The sequence below is a fragment of the Pinus tabuliformis genome, chromosome J, assembly GCF_031772625.1.
Source record: "Pinus tabuliformis cultivar Carrire ecotype Pingquan chromosome J, CPIR1, whole genome shotgun sequence".
Classification (NCBI taxonomy): Eukaryota; Viridiplantae; Streptophyta; class Pinopsida; order Pinales; family Pinaceae; genus Pinus; species Pinus tabuliformis.
In genome coordinates, this window is record NC_142295.1 from 1,440,523,673 (window position 1) to 1,440,542,250 (window position 18,578).

At 37.3% G+C, this 18,578-nt stretch overlaps 1 protein-coding gene across 3 annotated transcripts in view; it reads left to right on the top strand.

The window, feature by feature from the left end:
- Nucleotides 1-310: 310 nt before the first annotated feature.
- LOC149232777 (equilibrative nucleotide transporter 3-like) overlaps nt 311-18,578 on the top strand; it is a 75,709-nt gene continuing 57,441 nt past the window's right edge. The window contains exons 1-6 of one of the 3 annotated variants that reach the window (XM_089379513.1): nt 311-719; nt 3,989-4,080; nt 4,336-4,440; nt 6,820-6,975; nt 7,077-7,220; nt 7,329-7,434. In XM_089379513.1, coding sequence (XP_089235639.1) covers nt 4,021-4,080; nt 4,336-4,440; nt 6,820-6,975; nt 7,077-7,220; nt 7,329-7,434 — 571 coding nt within the window. In that variant the 5' untranslated portion in view covers nt 311-719; nt 3,989-4,020. Of the gene's footprint in view, nt 720-803; nt 826-1,116; nt 1,141-3,988; nt 4,081-4,335; nt 4,441-6,819; nt 6,976-7,076; nt 7,221-7,328; nt 7,435-18,578 lie in introns of those variants that run through there. The other 2 variants (XM_089379514.1, XM_089379515.1) reach the window with 2 other exon arrangements.

Consider the following 18,578-nt stretch of genomic DNA (forward strand, 5'->3'; position numbering starts at 1 on the left):
TATTAAAAATATTTTATGTAAAAATTTGAGAAAAAATAGTTAACTCATCAAGTATTCGGAAAAGGAAAACTAAAATTTTTATCAATTCAAACATTATTAAAATAAAAACAAACTCTAGTGAGTACCATAGCGAAAATAAATACCATAATGAAAACACTATTAAAATAAAAAGAAAAGGTACCTTTATGATATTAACAAAATTGAAAATAAAAAACACTTCCGTAATCAAATTAAATTTAAATTTTAAAATATCTATGACACTACCGCCTTCTTTCATTTTTTTAACTAAAAACACCAACCTTCTCTAACTTTTTAACTAAAGAACCGATGATTGCTTCCAGTCATGGGATTCGCAGAGAAGTTGATCCAAGTTAAAAACCATGATTGACGATATAAACTGCTTCAGAGTCAAACGATTCGCAGAGAAGTCGAGCCAATGTGAACGCTAGGTTCGGTTCTTGTAGTCAAATTGCCATGTGTTCCTGAGACGAAGAGATTATGTTATAGTCATGCCTACAAGTTATTTATCGCAGGATTGTCAACCAATCCGGAGCCCGACCAAATACGTTATGCTATTTTCCAAGATGAAAAGAATGGGTATGATTTGACTGCTGATGCAACTGCCAAAGAATCTAGACTCAATTATTGAGAGTAGGCGTGCGTGGTTCTAGTTAATTCAGCGGCGGATTCAGAGCAGACTGCAACGCACATCGTTCCAGGTGAGCTTCTGTATTGAAAAAATTCCATGGGTTTGTTTTGTTGGGTCTTCAGTTTATTGAGTTGGAGCTTGGACGGGTTGAAGTTTTATCAGTTTGTAAGACGCAGGTTGTACACTTGAAGGGGATATTGAAGAAGAAGAGTGATAGAAATATAAATTTCTATGATGAAAATGTTTTACTGAGGAGTATAGTGAAATTGGGTTCAGATTTAAGATCATGTTCTAGATGATACCATCGTTGGTTGGGTAGCCTGTGGAGAGAATGCTAGATAATTCACACATTAATATGCGTTAAGGCTTGGATTCCCTGCCTCCCTTGGATATTTTGTAGATTGAATGGATTTGTCATAGTCCTGTGCTTATCCCCAATGCTGCAAGCAAGTTTTCATTACTTCTCAGGCAGTGTGTTAGCCTATTTTTTGGTGATTCATGAATCTCTTGGGGATCCCTCTTCTTGTTCTCCTCATTTTGCATTTTATGTTCTACATCTGGAGGACAGCATTTTATGTTCCACATGGCTTTTATATTTGTGATATTTTGGTTACCAATGTCTATCTGTTCAGTTTTCTTTCTCTTTTGTATATTAGTGATAGGAGTTGCTTTTTTCACATTAGTAATTGGAGTTGCTTTCTCATCTTAGTAATGTGAATGTCTAATAAATTTGAAGTTGCAGATTTATTCGAAGTAATTCTAGTTGCTATTCTAAAAGTATGCGTTTTTTGTTTTTGTTTTTTATGTGTGGTTTAGTGTACAAGAGATAGATACTAGTTACATCCATGGAAAATCCATGCAAGGTAGATTCTTTGCTACACATGAGACTAGGGACAGGCTTGTGGAAATTTCCAGGATGATGACTGACAGACATAGCGAGACTATTGTTATCTATATAAATTGGATACCTTTCATGTAGAAATGAGTCCCAAAAACAAACATGTCAATCTCAGTGAGATTATAACCTAAATGAGAAAAATAATAACAAATCCTTCTTAGTACCCAAGCTACACCCCACCCCATGAACACTCTAAAAATATGTATTAAGAGTAAGAAAGCTATTAATAAAACATGCCACTGTAGCCGTAAGAATTGCCGTCATTGTGGACGTGGCAATCACAAAGATAACTGAGAATAGAGACGATAGAATAACATAAAGTGGAGCAATTAATTTTAAAAATGTATATATGGATAACCTCTTTGCACTTATCTATTCATCAACCATTTGTACAACTTAGGATTCCTAATAGATGATGGATGCATCATCTGCAAGGTGCCTCGCCCTAAAACCAGTCTTATTGCCTGGAGAGAGAATAATGGTTAGGCCCTTAGGGTGTTATCCTTAGCCGAGAGCATTGTCTTACACGCTTAAAATATGAAAATTCAACAATAGTATGCAAATCCTAAGACTTGGTATGAACTCTCCCAGATCTATGTATCTGGTAGGTTTGTACTTTATGATTGATATGCATACACAGATATAAATATGTGCATGTTGTTCACTGCCAAAAGGAGAGGAGAGAGGAGGTGTTATAGGTTTAAATCCAGAGAATTAGATTCGGTATATTTTTGTGATTTTAGAAAGTTTAAATCCAGAGAAGTAGATTAGGTGCATTTTTGTGATTTTAGCAATTAAATTGTTAAGTTGAGGGTTTTTTATTTCATAAACAAAAGTTTTCATATATTTATTTAATGTTTAACTTGGCTGTGACATTAAAAATAAATTATTATTAATTAACTAACACAATTACCTTCAGTTTTATTAATGTTATGGTTCAATTTGCCTTCTTAAAATTGGACCCTTTCTAAGTATTCCACTGTCAAATTTGGTCTTTCAGTATAAAAGCCTCGGCCTCTTTTATCGTCAGCAAATAAAAAACATGATTCTACAGGATTTTAGTGTTTCTATTCCATTTATTTTATAATCTTTGACTTGCTCCTCATTACCTGAATTAAGTTTGTTCACTGTAAGTCTTTGTTCTCTCCATTGGTCTTTGCCCGCTAGCAATTGACAATAAACTAACCATCCATATTCTCTAGCAATTGACAATAAACTAACAATCCATATTCACTCTTACAGCTGATGGGCTGCATGCATGGAATTCACTGTTAATGTGTTTGTAACCAACCTACAATGTGATGATTCATTACTTTGCATTTGTTTTTCGTATCACGTTTGAGCCATTGCTACCTTAATTGGGAAAGATACGTATATCTATAGTTACTAGACTCAGCTGAGTTAACTTGGCTGGTCTGACTTAGCTGGAATTTAAATCTGAGTAGATCAGACGGAATCGAAGCTTAACTTGGTCAAAACTCATGGTCTAACTCAGACTCGAGCAGAACTCGAGAGTTATTGCAGGATCTGACTGGCTTAGGCAAGGATCGGGTAAAACTTGACAACTAAAAAATAAAAATTCTATCCAAGTTATTTTCTTTTGCCCAACTTTCCTGAATTAACTCTTGAGTCTTGCCCAGTTTTAAGTTCAACCTTTTTCCTTTGTCCATACTGAGTTGGACCCAATGCTTTATACAAACAGATTCCTTAATGCTATTTCATAGAAACATATAATCGAGCTTACGATCAGCTGTTGCTTCCATCACTGTGTCTATCATTTGGAACCAATATACAATGCATCTACCTATTTGAAATCTGAGTGCCTGAAGAGCTAGAACTCTGTAGCAGTACTTGCAGGAGTTTCGAACTTGAGAGATTCCTACACAGTCATATGAAGAAAGAGGAGTGTGTATAGGGACTGCACTTGTTTGATACTTCCACACATTTTGAGGACATGTCAATGTTGTTGGATACACTGGCGTTGGCTAGTTTTAGAAAAATTCTCTTTGTCAAATATGTTGTTTTCATAAAGTAATATTTCCCACCAAGAGGATAAAGACTTGGCATGCCCGGGACATAATGGTGTTATTTCTTTCTTTTATTTACTGATTTAGTAGTATTTTATTACTAATAACTTCATTACATAGCTGCCTGGTTAGTAGTATATTACAACAGTGACTTGTTAAAGCAAAAGGATTCCGGTTTGTTTGAATGTCATAAACTGGAAGGAAATTTAGCTTTGAATTAGAAAAATGGAATATATTCTGAAAAATATGTTTTCTGATGAAATATAGGGCTGCTGCCTGATCATTAAAAGGCAGCAGTGATGACAATAAGCAATGATTTCGGACTGTTTGAATGTCATAAACTGGAAGGAAGTTTAGCTTTGAATTAGAAAAATGGAATATATTCTGAAAAATATGTTTTCTGATGAAATATAGGGCTGCTGCCTGATCATTAAAAGGCAGCAGTGATGACAATAAGCAATGATTTCGGACGTGACGAGTTACAGAACTCTTCAGCTCAAAAACAGGTCAGTATATTCAGTTTTGTCTAAATCAGAGAAAAATGAATGAGGTAACATTAAGTTTGCTTTAAGCAGTTATAGAATCATTTCAGAGGTTCTAAATAAAAATTAGATATACTAATCTTGCTCAATTAATTACAGAATCATTTCAGAGGTTCTAAATAAAAATTAGATATACTAATCTTGCTCAATTATTTACAGAATCATTTCAGAGGTTCTAAATAAAAATTGGATATACTAATCTTTCTCAATTAATTACAGGGAAGACAAGGGGCATACATAGTTTGTTGGCTTCTGGGAATTGGATGCCTTTTCCCCTGGAATAGTATGTTGACAGTTGAAGATTACTATGAAACTATATTTCCGGTTAGTATCGGAATTTACAAAGTCTTGTCTTATTCTTTCTTAGTTTCTTGTTGTAATCTTGTCTTGGCAATACTTTGCTCCACCCATTTGATATTTACCGACCACTTTTATGGTTGAAGTGTCACTGCTTCTTAAAGATAATTCGAAGACATAATACAGCTACAAAAGTGGAGCATGAGATATTTGTAGTGAAAATTGCTAGCTCTGCTGTGTCTGATTAAGTTGGGAAAAATCAAAATTGCAATGTGTTATAAGCATTGGAATTCAAAATGTTGGAATAGAAATGTGTGCTTCTATTTGCATTTAGCATTTGTTACTTTAGTTGAAGATAACATTTCATGATTCATCAACAAAAGCTGTACCCTGAGAACAGAGTAGGTACAAAATTTACATTTTAGGAAGTTTGAGAGAGTAAAAGCTACTAAGAACTCTTAATGCTCTACTAAATATTATAAATTAAGAGCCGAAAATGCTCTGGTTTCCTATGAAAATCTGCTATACAAGCCGATAATGATCTCTACAAGCATTTGCTGACCCAAAATTAAGCCAGTCATAAAAATACAATGACAGAACTCAACTATAATTGAAAGTTTAGGGTCCAGTAGACTTCAACTTCAAACAGTTTTTCATGAATAGAATTTATCTAGAGGACAAGCTTCCAAGAAAACTTTCAACTGGAAGCAACTTGGTGATCTCTGACCTGGATTCTATGCTCGGAGATCCGCAATGCTATAACCCTAATACTGAGTTGTCTTTGGATTAAACCTGTCATTTCACTCTTAGGAGGAGACATTGATATAGATGATTTTCGTGTGCTCATAGCTGACACGTGGAGAAAGCACTGAACACACAAACTGAAAAACAAGATCACGCACAAGAAACACAAGAATTTGCCATTTATATCTAATCTGTATACTCTACTGTCATCTGATATATGCATATATAAGCTTATAAGAAAAAATGGGATGTACATGCATATTTGAGATGAATAGCTTATTTTTTAAATAAATCCCAAAAGAAAGTTTAAAGAGAAAAAGATAAATGCTATTTTACAATATATGACATTATAATGATTATAGCCTTTGAGTTTTCATCATTTTGTAAATTGATCTAATTTCCAATCTGAATGGTGAAAGAACCGCTGAAAAGTGAAATGAGACAACCATATGGCCCAATTTCCAGTTGGACATTGGAGTTTTAGCTTTCTTTCTTGATCTTTGAAAATTCATAGCACTTACTTTGTATTATTTTATTATTTTCTTTAAAACATCCCTTTTAGTTCTCAAATTTCCCCTATTCTGTATTACACACAAATTGTATTAAAAATTTGTTAGAAAAATTTAAAATGGTTGGTTGTAAAGCAACATCTACACCTATAGAAGTTGGCTTGACGTTATTAATCACATTTTACTCTGAACTAACAAATGCATCTCTGTATAAACCATTGATGGGGAGTTTGATTTATCTGACAGCCATTAAATGGGATTTAAGCTTTGTAGCAAATCGCATTTCTAAATTTATTACAACTACTCAGGTTGATCGTTGAATGACAATCAGGAAAATTTTGACATATGTGAATAGAATCAATCACACTATATGGCAGATGAGAGGCTTTCTAACGTACAAGGTATATGTATTCATATTAGGCAGGTTCAGCCTTGATACATGCATACTTTGGTCACTGAGAAGTAATATTCAATATTTCTTTCCTCTATCATTGAAGCTTGTAATATAGTAGATTCTTGCGAGTCACAAAAAAGTGTAGTACTACGCTTCACAAGGATAAGTGGAGCATGTCAAAATTCACAAATAATTTTATTTTTATTAGGGGTGGACAAAGTATATGGGAGTTTATTGTTATGATATTTGGATAGTTTTAGTTAGATTATAAATTTTAGGAATATTTAGGAATTTGATAGATAAGAATAAGGTCAAATAATTGTATTCACTCCTGTCTGTCTGTCAGATTTCTAGCTCTTGTCTGTCTGTCAGATTTCTAGAATTTGCAATTGAGTTAAGTTCAGCTATTATTGATAATTGATATTCTCGACAATTAGTAGAGAATGAAAAAACAGAATTACAATATTGTGCAATTCTGGTAATAAAATTGATTTTGATTTAGTAATTTAACAATTTTGGGAATATGAATCATTCCATAAGACTTTTCAAAATTGAATCAATTAGTTAGAATGGTTTAATCTGCTGGTTTGTAATTTCTGCTGCTATTATGGGAAAAAATTGTATACGTTTGATAATCAATGTGATACATTATCAATCTGTTTGGTTTCTTTGTGATTACTTGTCTGAGACATTAATGGGCAACAGAGACATACATTTCCTTATGGCGATTTTATGATATTTTTTTGTGTTGTTCTGCAGCGATACCACTCTTCAAGAGTGTTGACTCTTGTATACCAGCCATTCGCACTGATAAGCATGGGTATACTTTCATACTATGAAGCTACTATCAATACAAGACGCCGGATACTATTGGGATTTATACTTTTTAACATAAGCACACTCCTTGTTCTCATTGTAAGCATTCAGAGATGAACTTGGTAGTTATGATGTTTTCCACGAACCCACTTTGTAAAGTTGCATTTTCCTCGTTTAACGATTTTGCATTTTGTGAATAGTTGGACCTTGCAACATCCGGAAAGGGAGGACTGGGACCTTTCTTTGGCGTTTGTATAATAAGTGCGGCATTTGGTGTTGCCGATGCTCATGTTCAGGGAGGAATGATGGGAGATTTATCGTACATGCATCCTGACTTTATTCAGGCAAAGCCATAGTCTCTGTTATTTTCATTCTTCATGTTGAAGATCATACTCGTTAGATATGGGTTTAACTTTCAAGTGACAACGATGTTTCTATTTATAAATGTGTAGTCTTTCTCAGCGGGATTGGCAGCATCAGGAACTGCTACATCTGTATTGAGACTTGTCACAAAAGCAGTCTTCGAAAGCTCAAAAAAGGGCCTTCGCAAAGGAGCTTGTATGTTTATTATGCCTTATGCCCATAGAATTCTTATTGATCTTTCCTTCCTATTTTCTAATCAGCTATATGTGGATCGAAATAATAAGTGTGGATCGAAATATCTTATTAGAAAAAATTGCAGTCTAACTGTTATACGTTTTAGAGGTTTTCTAGGTATTTTTTCCGGTCAAATTTACCTGAAATTTGGCAAGAAATTGTTGGAATCACAAGTTCTATCTGTGAACGCTGCACAACCCTAGTGTCCCAAGGGTTTTTGATGGTGTTGAATCCATTTATACATTCAAAACTAGATTTTAAAGAACAAAATACACATTTTGACAAAAAATTGTTTTGCCAAATTTCAACCAAAGTATCCAAAATGTACAATAGTTAACAACACCAAAAACCTAAATAAAAAAGAAGATAAAAAGGAAAAAGAAAGTTGTGAGTAGGATGGGCTAGACCTAGAAAGTATACCCTAACAAAAAAATAGACACAATATATACTTGAAGTGGAAGGAGATGTAAAAGTGAATGAAAGAATATTACTGTTATTTTCACTGTTGATAATATTGGCGATATATCGACGATATTTGAAAATATCGTGATATTTTCGGCAAAATGATATATCGCCGAGAAAATATCGCGATATTTTCTGTTTTGAAAATATCACGATATTTTCAAAATATCGGCAAAATATCGCGATATGTTGAAAATATCCGCAAAATATTGGCTTTGTTTAAAAATTTGAAAAAAATATTTTTTTATGCTTGTCGATATTTGCTGATATTTTCGCCGATATTGCTAAGAAGATATTTTCTGGAGCCTCGCCGATATTTTGCCAATACCGATATTTTCAACACTAGTTATTTTTATTGATTAGATTTTATATCAAAAAATAATAGTTAAATCATATGACATAAAATACAAAATTTTCAAAAGTGATATCCCCAATTTCCTAATTTGCTTAAGTGTAGTACATTTTTGACTGTTATGGCATGGAGACCATTTTTGGCATTTGGACTTAGGAGAAAGAAGGGGAAAATTGCATCCTTAGTGGAACGTGGTGGCCACCAAAGAAGGCAATTTGATCCTCAAGGGAAAAGGAGGCGAGTTAGTGGATTGCGGGGGCCACCAAAGAAGGCAATTTGATCCTCAAGGGAAAAGGAGGCGAGTTAGTGGATTGCGGGGGCCACCATGGGGGTACGCATGGGTTGACAGTATATGAGGTTGTTGTAGCTGCTACAATAGCCCCAAAATTTCGGCTTTCTCAAAATTTTTGAGACCCCCATACTTAACTGCCTATCATCCTTCGTTTATGGTATCCTAGGGTTTCATCACTCCTTTGACCTATCTAGGGTTTTCTTGGGACCTAGCAAACCTAACCCTAAAGGCCTAAAACCTATGTTCTCTAATTAAGTTGCAAATCACAATGTCAACTTGTAGTGGTGGTCCTACTAGTCACTAAAGTTGCGATTTGCGACCTCCTCTATGTATCTTTGCACTCTAAGTCGCCAGTGGCACCTTCAAATTGTAAAGGCAACCTTACTAGACACTAAGATTGCAATCTATGACTATCTCTGGGAACTGTATACCATAGGTCGCAAACTGCGTTGTGAGACTACAACAACATCTCATTGTGATCTACCTATGCAATTTGCAACCACCCTTTACTTGTTGCATACGATAAAACCATCACATAGCTCCATTATGCGACCTTCCCCGCATGTGCCTTCACTTTATAATAGAATCACCTCTCATTTCTTCCACATTCTGCTTCCAACGGTCGAGCAAGCAACCCCTCCTCCAGCTAGCCTGTGCAAACACGACCTATGGTAAGTAACAGATACCCTTCGTAATCATTACTTCTGGTTTATTTTGACAAGTATGACATTGGCTCTTCACCTTACAAGCAACCCCTCCTCCAGCTAGCCCGTGCAAACACGACCTATGGTAAGTAACAGATACTCTTTGTAACCATTACTTCTGGTTTATTTTGACAAGTATGACATTGGCTCTTCACCTTCCCTTGCATGATAATAACTCTAGATTCGAGCCTTCCTAAACTATTACTCCTGCACTCAGCCACCAGGTCTTGCTTCTTGATTTGCTTCTCAATATTTAGTGGTATCGAACCTTAATCTGTCACTTCAATTCCAAACGGTCTTGTCGTAAGCTTGCGCTCAATCTCGTGGGTTTGTTCATGACTACCATGTTGAGCCACAAACATCGAGCCGTCAACTAAAACCCAACTTAATTGCGTATGTTTGTGGGTGGGATTATGTGAGTTTATGGTTCGAAAGCAACGTTCATCTCGTGTAAAGGCGTCACGCTTGATTTAGGGGTCAGTTTCCATGACACATCGTTTGATCTTACCGTAGGATTTTGTGTTCAAGCCATTCAAAGTCAGTTGAAAGGATTTTATGTGTGTAAGGGACGTAGTTCCGTTGGTTGTTTATCCAAACGCTTGTGCCTCCCTTGCAACCTCACGATGAACGAATCCACTGCCATCACACTTCTATTATGCATTGAATTGTAGTAGTTAACCATGATCTTTGATATAAGCTTGAATGGCGACTAAGATGAGGTTGCAATTCATGTAGCGAATTAGCTAAGTTGCAAGTCGTGTTTTGTCTCACCAACTCCCCCACATAGTCCCATGATCTGCGATAGGAATTAGGGATGCGACCTATCTGTTGAAGTTTCTAAGTTTACTTAGTTAGAAACCTTCCATGCATTTTATCTGATTTATTCCTACCTACTTGTTATTTTCTTTAATAAGTTGTTTACAATGTAAACACTGAAAATAAACACTAGTGCATGCTCAACATATTACAGATCAACAACTAAAAGAAACATAAACAAACACACCATATGACACCATTATTTTTGGACTAATGTCCCCGAAAAATCCAAAGTGGGAAAACTGATGCAGCTATCTGAGGGTTTTCTTATTAAGCAATATCATAGTACAATTTGGGTGTTGAAACTGGCCTACCCAACAGAGGATTTCCTTGGTAGTGATACCTCTCTGTTTCTGACAAATCTCCTGGCTGAAACCCCGGATAATCATTCCGGTAGCTACTCAGCACCAATCTGCCACAAAAACCCCAGCATTAGCCTCTCTCTAGACTGCGTCAGCCCCTCTCTGCCTCACGCTGGCCCTGCGTCACCCCGGCTGGGTCTGCGTCAGCCCTGGGAGGCCCTCTGTTAGCCTTCTGGTCCTCTACGTCAGCAACGCTGGCCTCTCTGAGGCTCTGCACAGCTTCCAACTGCCTCTGCATGAGCCCTGGCTGGCTCTACGTCACTCTCCTTGGCTTTTGCGCTGCTCTACCGACACTATCTCTGCCTCTCTGTTTCTTTGTACTCAAATGCCCCTCCGCTGCATCTCTCGATCACTAATTCTATCTCTCTTGGCAAACCCCGCTCTAGAGAATAGAATGACTGATCACTCTGGTGTATTCTCCAAGTGACCCTCAAGCCTCCTCTTATACTTTTCTTGTTGACATATCAACAACCAAAATTAAGTCCCTAATCAATGACTAAGATTAGATCTGGCTTGATCCATGTCTTTTGGACCATTCTCATATAGATTCATATTAATACACATTAATATTTCATTTTCCCTAAGTTTAGACTTAGGGACTCCATTAAAAATATTAATTATTTTAATATCTCCTGATCTGTTTAGAATCTGCCCAAACCCTTTCTGGGTATTGGAGATCTCATGTGCCCCAACCTCTCCACCGAATTTCGTGGCTAGAGCACATCCGATGCTACCCCAAATCAACACTATTTTGTCATCTTAGGTTTCCATTGGTCCATACAAGTCTTGCTTGAGGTCGCAGATTGTGATTTCAGCCCTTAGTGGCACTATGAATGTGAAATGCGACCTGTACTACTGATGCAAAGTGCCACTTACCTTGCAAATTAAAATGCAACCTGTGATGCGAATTAAAACTGTGACGTGCTCTATAGATTGAGCCTGCGACTTGCCTTGTTGATAAAAATTGCAACCATGTTATTTTACTTTGGTTGTCCATAGGTCGCAAGTTGTAGTGACAGTTTGTAGTGCTCTGTCATATTGAAATGCAACCTACACTACATTTGGAGAGTGCGGCTTGTCCTACTAATTAAACTTGCGACCTGGTTGAAATTGTGAAGTGCCCTCTAATTTGAGCCCGTGACTTGCTCTAGGGTTTCCATATTGCCTCCTAATCCCTGGCTTCCTGAAACCCTGGCCTAGACCTTACTCTTCCCTTGCACAATTAGTGATTATCATTGTTTGAACTAACATTTCTATCGTTGATCAACATCTTTGAAATGTCAAGTACCATCGACATTGACTGCCTAAGCATCTCAACTTCTTCCGGAGAGATGGGGCCACCCGTAGTTAGAGGATCTAGTAGGAGTTCTGGAAGAATTGAAGTAGCATAGAAGGGGTTGTGGATAATCCTCCAAAGCTACCTATATATGGTGATACTGCTTGTTGTATTGACAAGACCACAAAACTCACATGGGGAGAAATTTACTTAGAGTTCACAAACAAAGATATTCCACAACATCAGGAGGACTTTCAAGTGTATATCAATGTCAAAAACTCCTGGTTGCACATAGTGGCAGTGCACCCACCAATCTTCCCATGTGTCGAAATGATAGAATGGATCTTCAACGCATGGATGAGGATCACTGGGCAATTAGGGGACATAATGGAGAGCTTATAGCATCCTTCATCACTGTCGATATTGCAAGTTATTATAAGCTTCCCGAATGTGAAGAAGCCTTTAATACTAGATGATTATCCTCTTTTAGTGAACCCACCAAGGATATCTTGAAATCATGGTGGTAAGGGCCAACTAAGTTCAAGCTTAAGGTAGATGGAGTCTGTAAAACAAAATCTCTCAGGAAGGTGTACCAACTGATGCTTGCCATGATGAATAGACTCTATGGGAAGGCAAACGTCAACACCTTTATAGGAACATGGGTCCCCCTGATGCACACGGTTGCCACAAAGGGAATGATTTTCAATTGTGCAAGCATACTTGCATCTTCCATCAAAACAAATGCCCATGCAGCCAAGAAACTGACAAAGGGGGAGCAATCAGAATTCTATATGGCTTCCTATCTTTTGGATGCAGTCTGTGTGAAGTTTGATTTTGAAGGTTTGGGTTTGAAGTGGACCCCAGAAGAATAGGAACCTGTACACATCTATTACAAGGGCTTTTGGAACACAGGCTACAGGGGCATGTACGAGAAGATTGCAAAATGTTTCATTTTCCCTTTATATAGCATATTTTTTAGCAAAGAGCCTCCATGCATGTGAAAAAGAGCCAGGAACTCTCCTTATGATATCGCAGATTAAGTTCCCAATTGGAGAGTCAACTTATATTAGGGTTTTTGGTGCCTACAAGCCTCCTCATGCTCTCATTACATTGGTAACAGACAAGGTGGTTATACAAGAGGTTGCTTACCGATTGACTACCAAATTATCCAAGACCTTAGTAAAAGTTAAGAAGGGACCATGGCCTGTCTTCCCTTTGGCCATTAGAGCATACACTATCTAGAACTTCAAGGAGGCATAATCAAAAGTTGAAGATCTGAATCATTATCATTTCATTGAGATGAGGTTTCGTAAATATGACCCAAGGGGTATTACATTGGCATATTGCAAAGTAATCGGGTTCCGCTGGGCCTATGCTCATTTTGTTGATGAAGAAGAAGAAAAGATCAAAAACTTTTATAATGCATACAAAACAATAGAATTAGTTATGACACAAGAAAAGGAGGCAGAACAAACAAATAATGACACGCAAGAAAGCATGATTTTGGAAGCAAAAGCAACCATTCTCAAGAGAAAGGAGTAGGAAACCAATAAAGAAAGGCAAAAGAAACAAAAGGTTGGTAAACAAGAAGGAACCCAGAGAAAACAACAAGAAAAAAAAGCTAGAAAGAACCAAGCAGAGGGGGAAGAAGTCCTAAGAAAACAAGAAGAGGAGAAGAAAAGAAAAGAAACTCTAAAGAAGAAAAATGTAGAAGCAACAAAAAAGAAGAAAGAGGAAGCAATGAAGAAGAAAATGGAGAAGGAAGAACTCAGAAAGAAAAGAGAAGAAGAAAAAAAATAGAATGAAGAAGAAGAAAGGAAAAGGTGAGAGGAGGAGCAAAGAAAGAAAGTTGAAGAGGACCAGAGCAGAAAAGAGGAATGAATAAGGAAAAAAGAAGAAGAACAAAGAAGGCGAGAAGAGGAGGAAAGGAAGAGCAGGAAGCCAAGCAGGAACAAGAGGCCTCAACCAAGCAACTTGAACAAGAATTGCTCGCCAAAGAACAAGAAGACAAATCAACAAAAGATCATTAGTCAAAGATCTCAGAGATGCAGTTGGAACTGCCCACCTTGAACATTCCACCATCTACTCCCATCATCAGTGGACACTTCCCAATGCAAGAATTAGGCATTCTAGAGGAGGAAGAGGAAGAAGTATTGGACACCTCCAGGCTCACCTTCAATCAAGTCCAATGTAAAATCATGCAAGAAAGGCGCAGGTGCTACGCCAAAAACCCAACAAAGCCTATATTAGTTGTCACCAAAAAGAAAATTGTCATCAACACCACGATGAACCTTGAAATGATAGTTTATGTTGGAATTGCTTTTGTAACAACTATGGAGCTGAATATAAATCGGTTGAACAAGGAAAATGTAGATTTGAAGGAAAAGCTAGCTGCCTCTAAGCAAAAGGTTCTACAATCACAGAGTGAGAACCATGCTTTGCTTGCCTCCTGCTCCCAAAGCAAAAACATACAGACATCTATTATGGATGAAGTAACGATACTAGAAGAGGCAATGGACTTCCCAAGAATGCACAGAGAATCAAAAGACAGGGGAATGATGATCAAAGTAGCTACTGCAGTAGTTGATCACATATTGAATAATTTGACCAATATCCTAATGCACCTGAGGAACTTCCAAGGAAGAACTGGATAACAATAGAAAATAAAAAGGTGGCTATCTGTGTCAATATGTAGTCGCATGACAAATTGAATAAGGACTTGGAGATAGTAATGACATCATATAAAGCCTTGCATGGTAGATTAGAATCTCTTTGCTGAGATGCAAAAGATTCCTTCCATTGGTGCATTAGGTGAGGCAAGGTCTAAAGAAGTAGTCAAATGAGAGATTCAATCATTCTTGGATCTCATGAAACAAGTTGCTGCAAAGGAAGATTAGGAAGCTTCGAGGGAAGTGATTGCACAGTATGTGGTGGAACTTGTAAGGTTGTACATAAAGCTCATGACACTATCAAACCAAATACAAGCCAAAATGTCCACCTTGATACCAAATGCGCTAGAATGCCTCCAGAGGCATGGAGAAGAGTTGCAGCACAAGATCTTGACTCCTGCAAGAGAATACAACCTATGGCAAGCATACTTTGTTCAAGAGTTACAAATCAATGTTTCAAATCTCTCCACTACTAGATTAGTTGATAGAAAATGTTTTATTTCTTCAGTATTTGATGTAATTTGTATTTTGTTAATAATAGAGTAGAATGTAGAGTAGAGAGAGTCATATGGAATGTGAAAGGTCATAGGGAAATTGAAGAGACATGAGGGAAGATGAAAGGTCTTGGAAGGTGAACAGTCACCTTATATTCTATAAATGAACCTTCACGGCTAGATGTAACGGACATTTATTTTTGGACTGATTTGGTGCATATTGTTTGAGAGCTAATAGATCTTTTGTGAATTCAAGTGGTGACTCTACACTTCCACTGATGGATTTCATGTGATGATGCTATGGATATTTCAGCTTAATGTTTGAAACTCTTTGATCTTGAGTGTGCAATTCTTTCATGTGTCATCAATCATTATGATATTTCTTCTGCGGTGATCGGATGGTATATGCTGTGCTTATTTTATGTTTATGTCAATGAACCGCTTTATTGATTTGAACATATATCACGTGTAGAATTGTATGCTTTCTTATGCTTTCATGATGTTGTTCATTATGAACGTGTTTATGGTCAATGAACTAATCTTTGCCGTACACATGAGTTTTATTTGGAGTTTTGCTAACACTGCTTCTCTTGAGATTCATGTTATGATACTTTGTCGTTGTTATATTCATATCATTCCACGTGTTTAATTTCCATAAGTTGCTTAACTTTCATTTGTTGAAAGTTTTATTTGCTCTGTAATGCTTTTTGTTTGTTTCGTCTAAAGCGAACCTTAAACAATATGATGGTTGCCGGGCCTACATTGGGATGGGACTCCCAAACCAAATGGTGTGGAGTCTAGTTGGGATTCTACACCGAGGACATCCCCTTGCTGTTAGCGGTACAATCCAGCCTGTCAATAAATTTTTAGCACTAGAAGGAGGGCCCCTGTTGTATGGCTAGTAAAAATCCTCGTTCTCACCCTGAGCCTTCCCAATAAGATAGTAACCAACCTCATTCTCCCACTCGGGAAACACCTGTAGTTGAAGCCCCTCTTGATAATCTTGAACTAGTGTATGAAGTCACCAATGAACAGTCAAGAGCTCTACGCCCTATTACTCGTCAATTTGCCAAGAGTCTTGAACTCATCCTTGTTGTAGCTATCCTACCCATACACGTGCGACCCAACTTCACCACTCTCGTCAACTAGTCTTAGTGAGTTTAGTCGAAGAACTGGTCAATGTGACTTTGGATGATTTTGTAGATGTTGTGGAAAGACGCTCAATATAAGGCCTAGAAATTCCAGCTAGTTCTGAGAACGGTGAAGATGAGAATCTTAGGGAGGAAAATTTGGAAGGCAGAAATTAACAATTTTGAGAAAACGTTGAAAGACCTAGGGGTGAAGAGAATCTAAGGAACCAAAGGAATTTGTGGAATGATAACAAGAGCCCAGGCTTTGATTTGGAAAGTTATGAAGAAGATAACATTAATATGGCCAACCATCAACCACAACCTCTGGCTTGGATCGCACAATCTACTCTGGATTTCCAAAGTATGCTTCGTGATGTGTGACCTGGCCGTCATCCAAAAAAGCATCTTCCCAAGTATGACCCAAAGAAAGGGACTACTGTTGAAGATCGCATTAGCATTTCTATCACTCATTATGGATGGTGAGGGTGCAACATGGCGACGTTACATGTAGACTATTTCCACACACCTTAGAGAATAAGGCCTTGCTTGAAAAATTTGCTGAAGAGAAGACACTTACCATGTTGCTTTTAGAGCTAAGTTCGTTGAAGATGGGGAAAAGAAAAAGGTCGAAGATTTCAATTAGCGTTTTACTACGATCTTGAACAAGTTCCCCACTAACGTTCCTCCTCATGATCCTATCATGATTGATTATTATACTAAAGCGTCGTCATGCAATATTGCTATGTTTGTGAAGAAAGAAATGAAAGCTACATTGATGGAAAACTTTACAAAAGCCCTTGCAGTTGAGAAGGATTTGATCTCCATAAGAGCACGAGAACACGAAGCATGAGATGATTCAAAGACTGCCAGTAAGAAATCTCAAATCTCATCCAGTAAATCCAATGATAAAGATGACTTTGATTTGAAGCTTTGGCGAAATCTCTAAAGCAGTTAACTAATGAAGTGTTTGAGTTGAAGAGGAAGACAAGTGAGAGCTCTTCTAGCAACAAACCCTTCAAGACTTCCTTCAAGAAAAATAGTAATCCACTGGTGAAATCAGCCTAAAACTCCAACGTGAATCTTAATGTCGAGGAACTAGGTATGGACAATTGTTGCACCTTCCACCAAGCTGCTCACTCAGAGAAGACATGCCTGTAATGCGTACACAATATGACCGCTATGATGAATAAAGTGATTGATGGTCAGACAATTGGAGGTGAAGATGAGCAAGCAAAGGATGAAGAAGAAGAGACCTCCCTTCTCCCGAAGACAATGCCAGCTCATATGTGATGACGTTTGGAGTTGTTAGAGATGGTGAGGTTTAGTCTGTTCAAGAAACTACAGTTGGTGAGACTCCTCCTGATAAACCTCCAAAGACTTATAGTTGGTGTAGAAATTTTGAATAATAAACACTTATTCACAGAGATTATCCCGATTATACACTATTGCGGAATACATGCATAATACATAACCTCCTCTATGTTGATCATCAATTTAGTAGCATTAAAAACAATGAAACATCAATCGCATGCACACATTAACACAGTATGTAACCCGGGGAAAGCATATAGCTGAAAACCCCACACTATCTGTATATTATAATGATAGAGAACATGTAACAATACATAGTACAATACTCCTCACAAGTACTCAGTACTATCTCCACCTGTTACATACAAACTAGCTCAGATCTGAAGCCGCAAATCTTCTCCACTGTTTGCCTGCCTCCACTGCGCAATCCTGCAAGAGAATCAATCACTTTGTGAAATCGAATTCCTTTGGTTATACTACGCAAGCCTCATGGGCAATCTCCATCCATGCATGTGCAAATCTCATGCACAACTATAGTCACATTGTAGTGACAACTGATAGAAATCTCAACCTCTAACACCTGTCTCCACTGAACTGTACATGCATTGAGTTAACTGATGTATTCTTTAGTTGCATTATGAGTTAATAATTAGTGAATTAATTAATAATTAATTCACACAACTCATCACTAGTGTATTCTTTAGTTAGACTAAAATACAACTAGTTCAACCAAGTCAAACTGAACACAACTCCATCAACTCCACAATCAACTCCACTGAAATTCAACCACATGAGTTCTAACTGAAGTCCTGCATGCAATAGCTCAACTGACCCACAAAGAAAGCGTATTTCCTTCTGACAGCTGCATGTGCCACATCTGTAGCTCAAACTGAAGTGCTCCAAGAGGATAAGATAATGTTTATAGTCCAAATATTATTATGAGACAATAATATTCGACTGTTCTATTTTTAGCCTAGCAGTCTAAAAATAGAAATCGCCCATATGTCTAAAAATAGAAGTCCATCTATTTTTACCAACATGACCAATCATCCACAAATAGCATCCTGCAACTCATAGACCATGATCCATATGTCTAAAAATAGACTTTGCGCCAAAAATAGCCTGCGGGCCCACTTAGTGAAGGCGACTTCTTTCCACTAAGCTCCATCATCTTGTTGCATTCTCAACACTCCCTCTCAACAAGATATGGACTATCAGCAACCCCTATCCTGCCTCG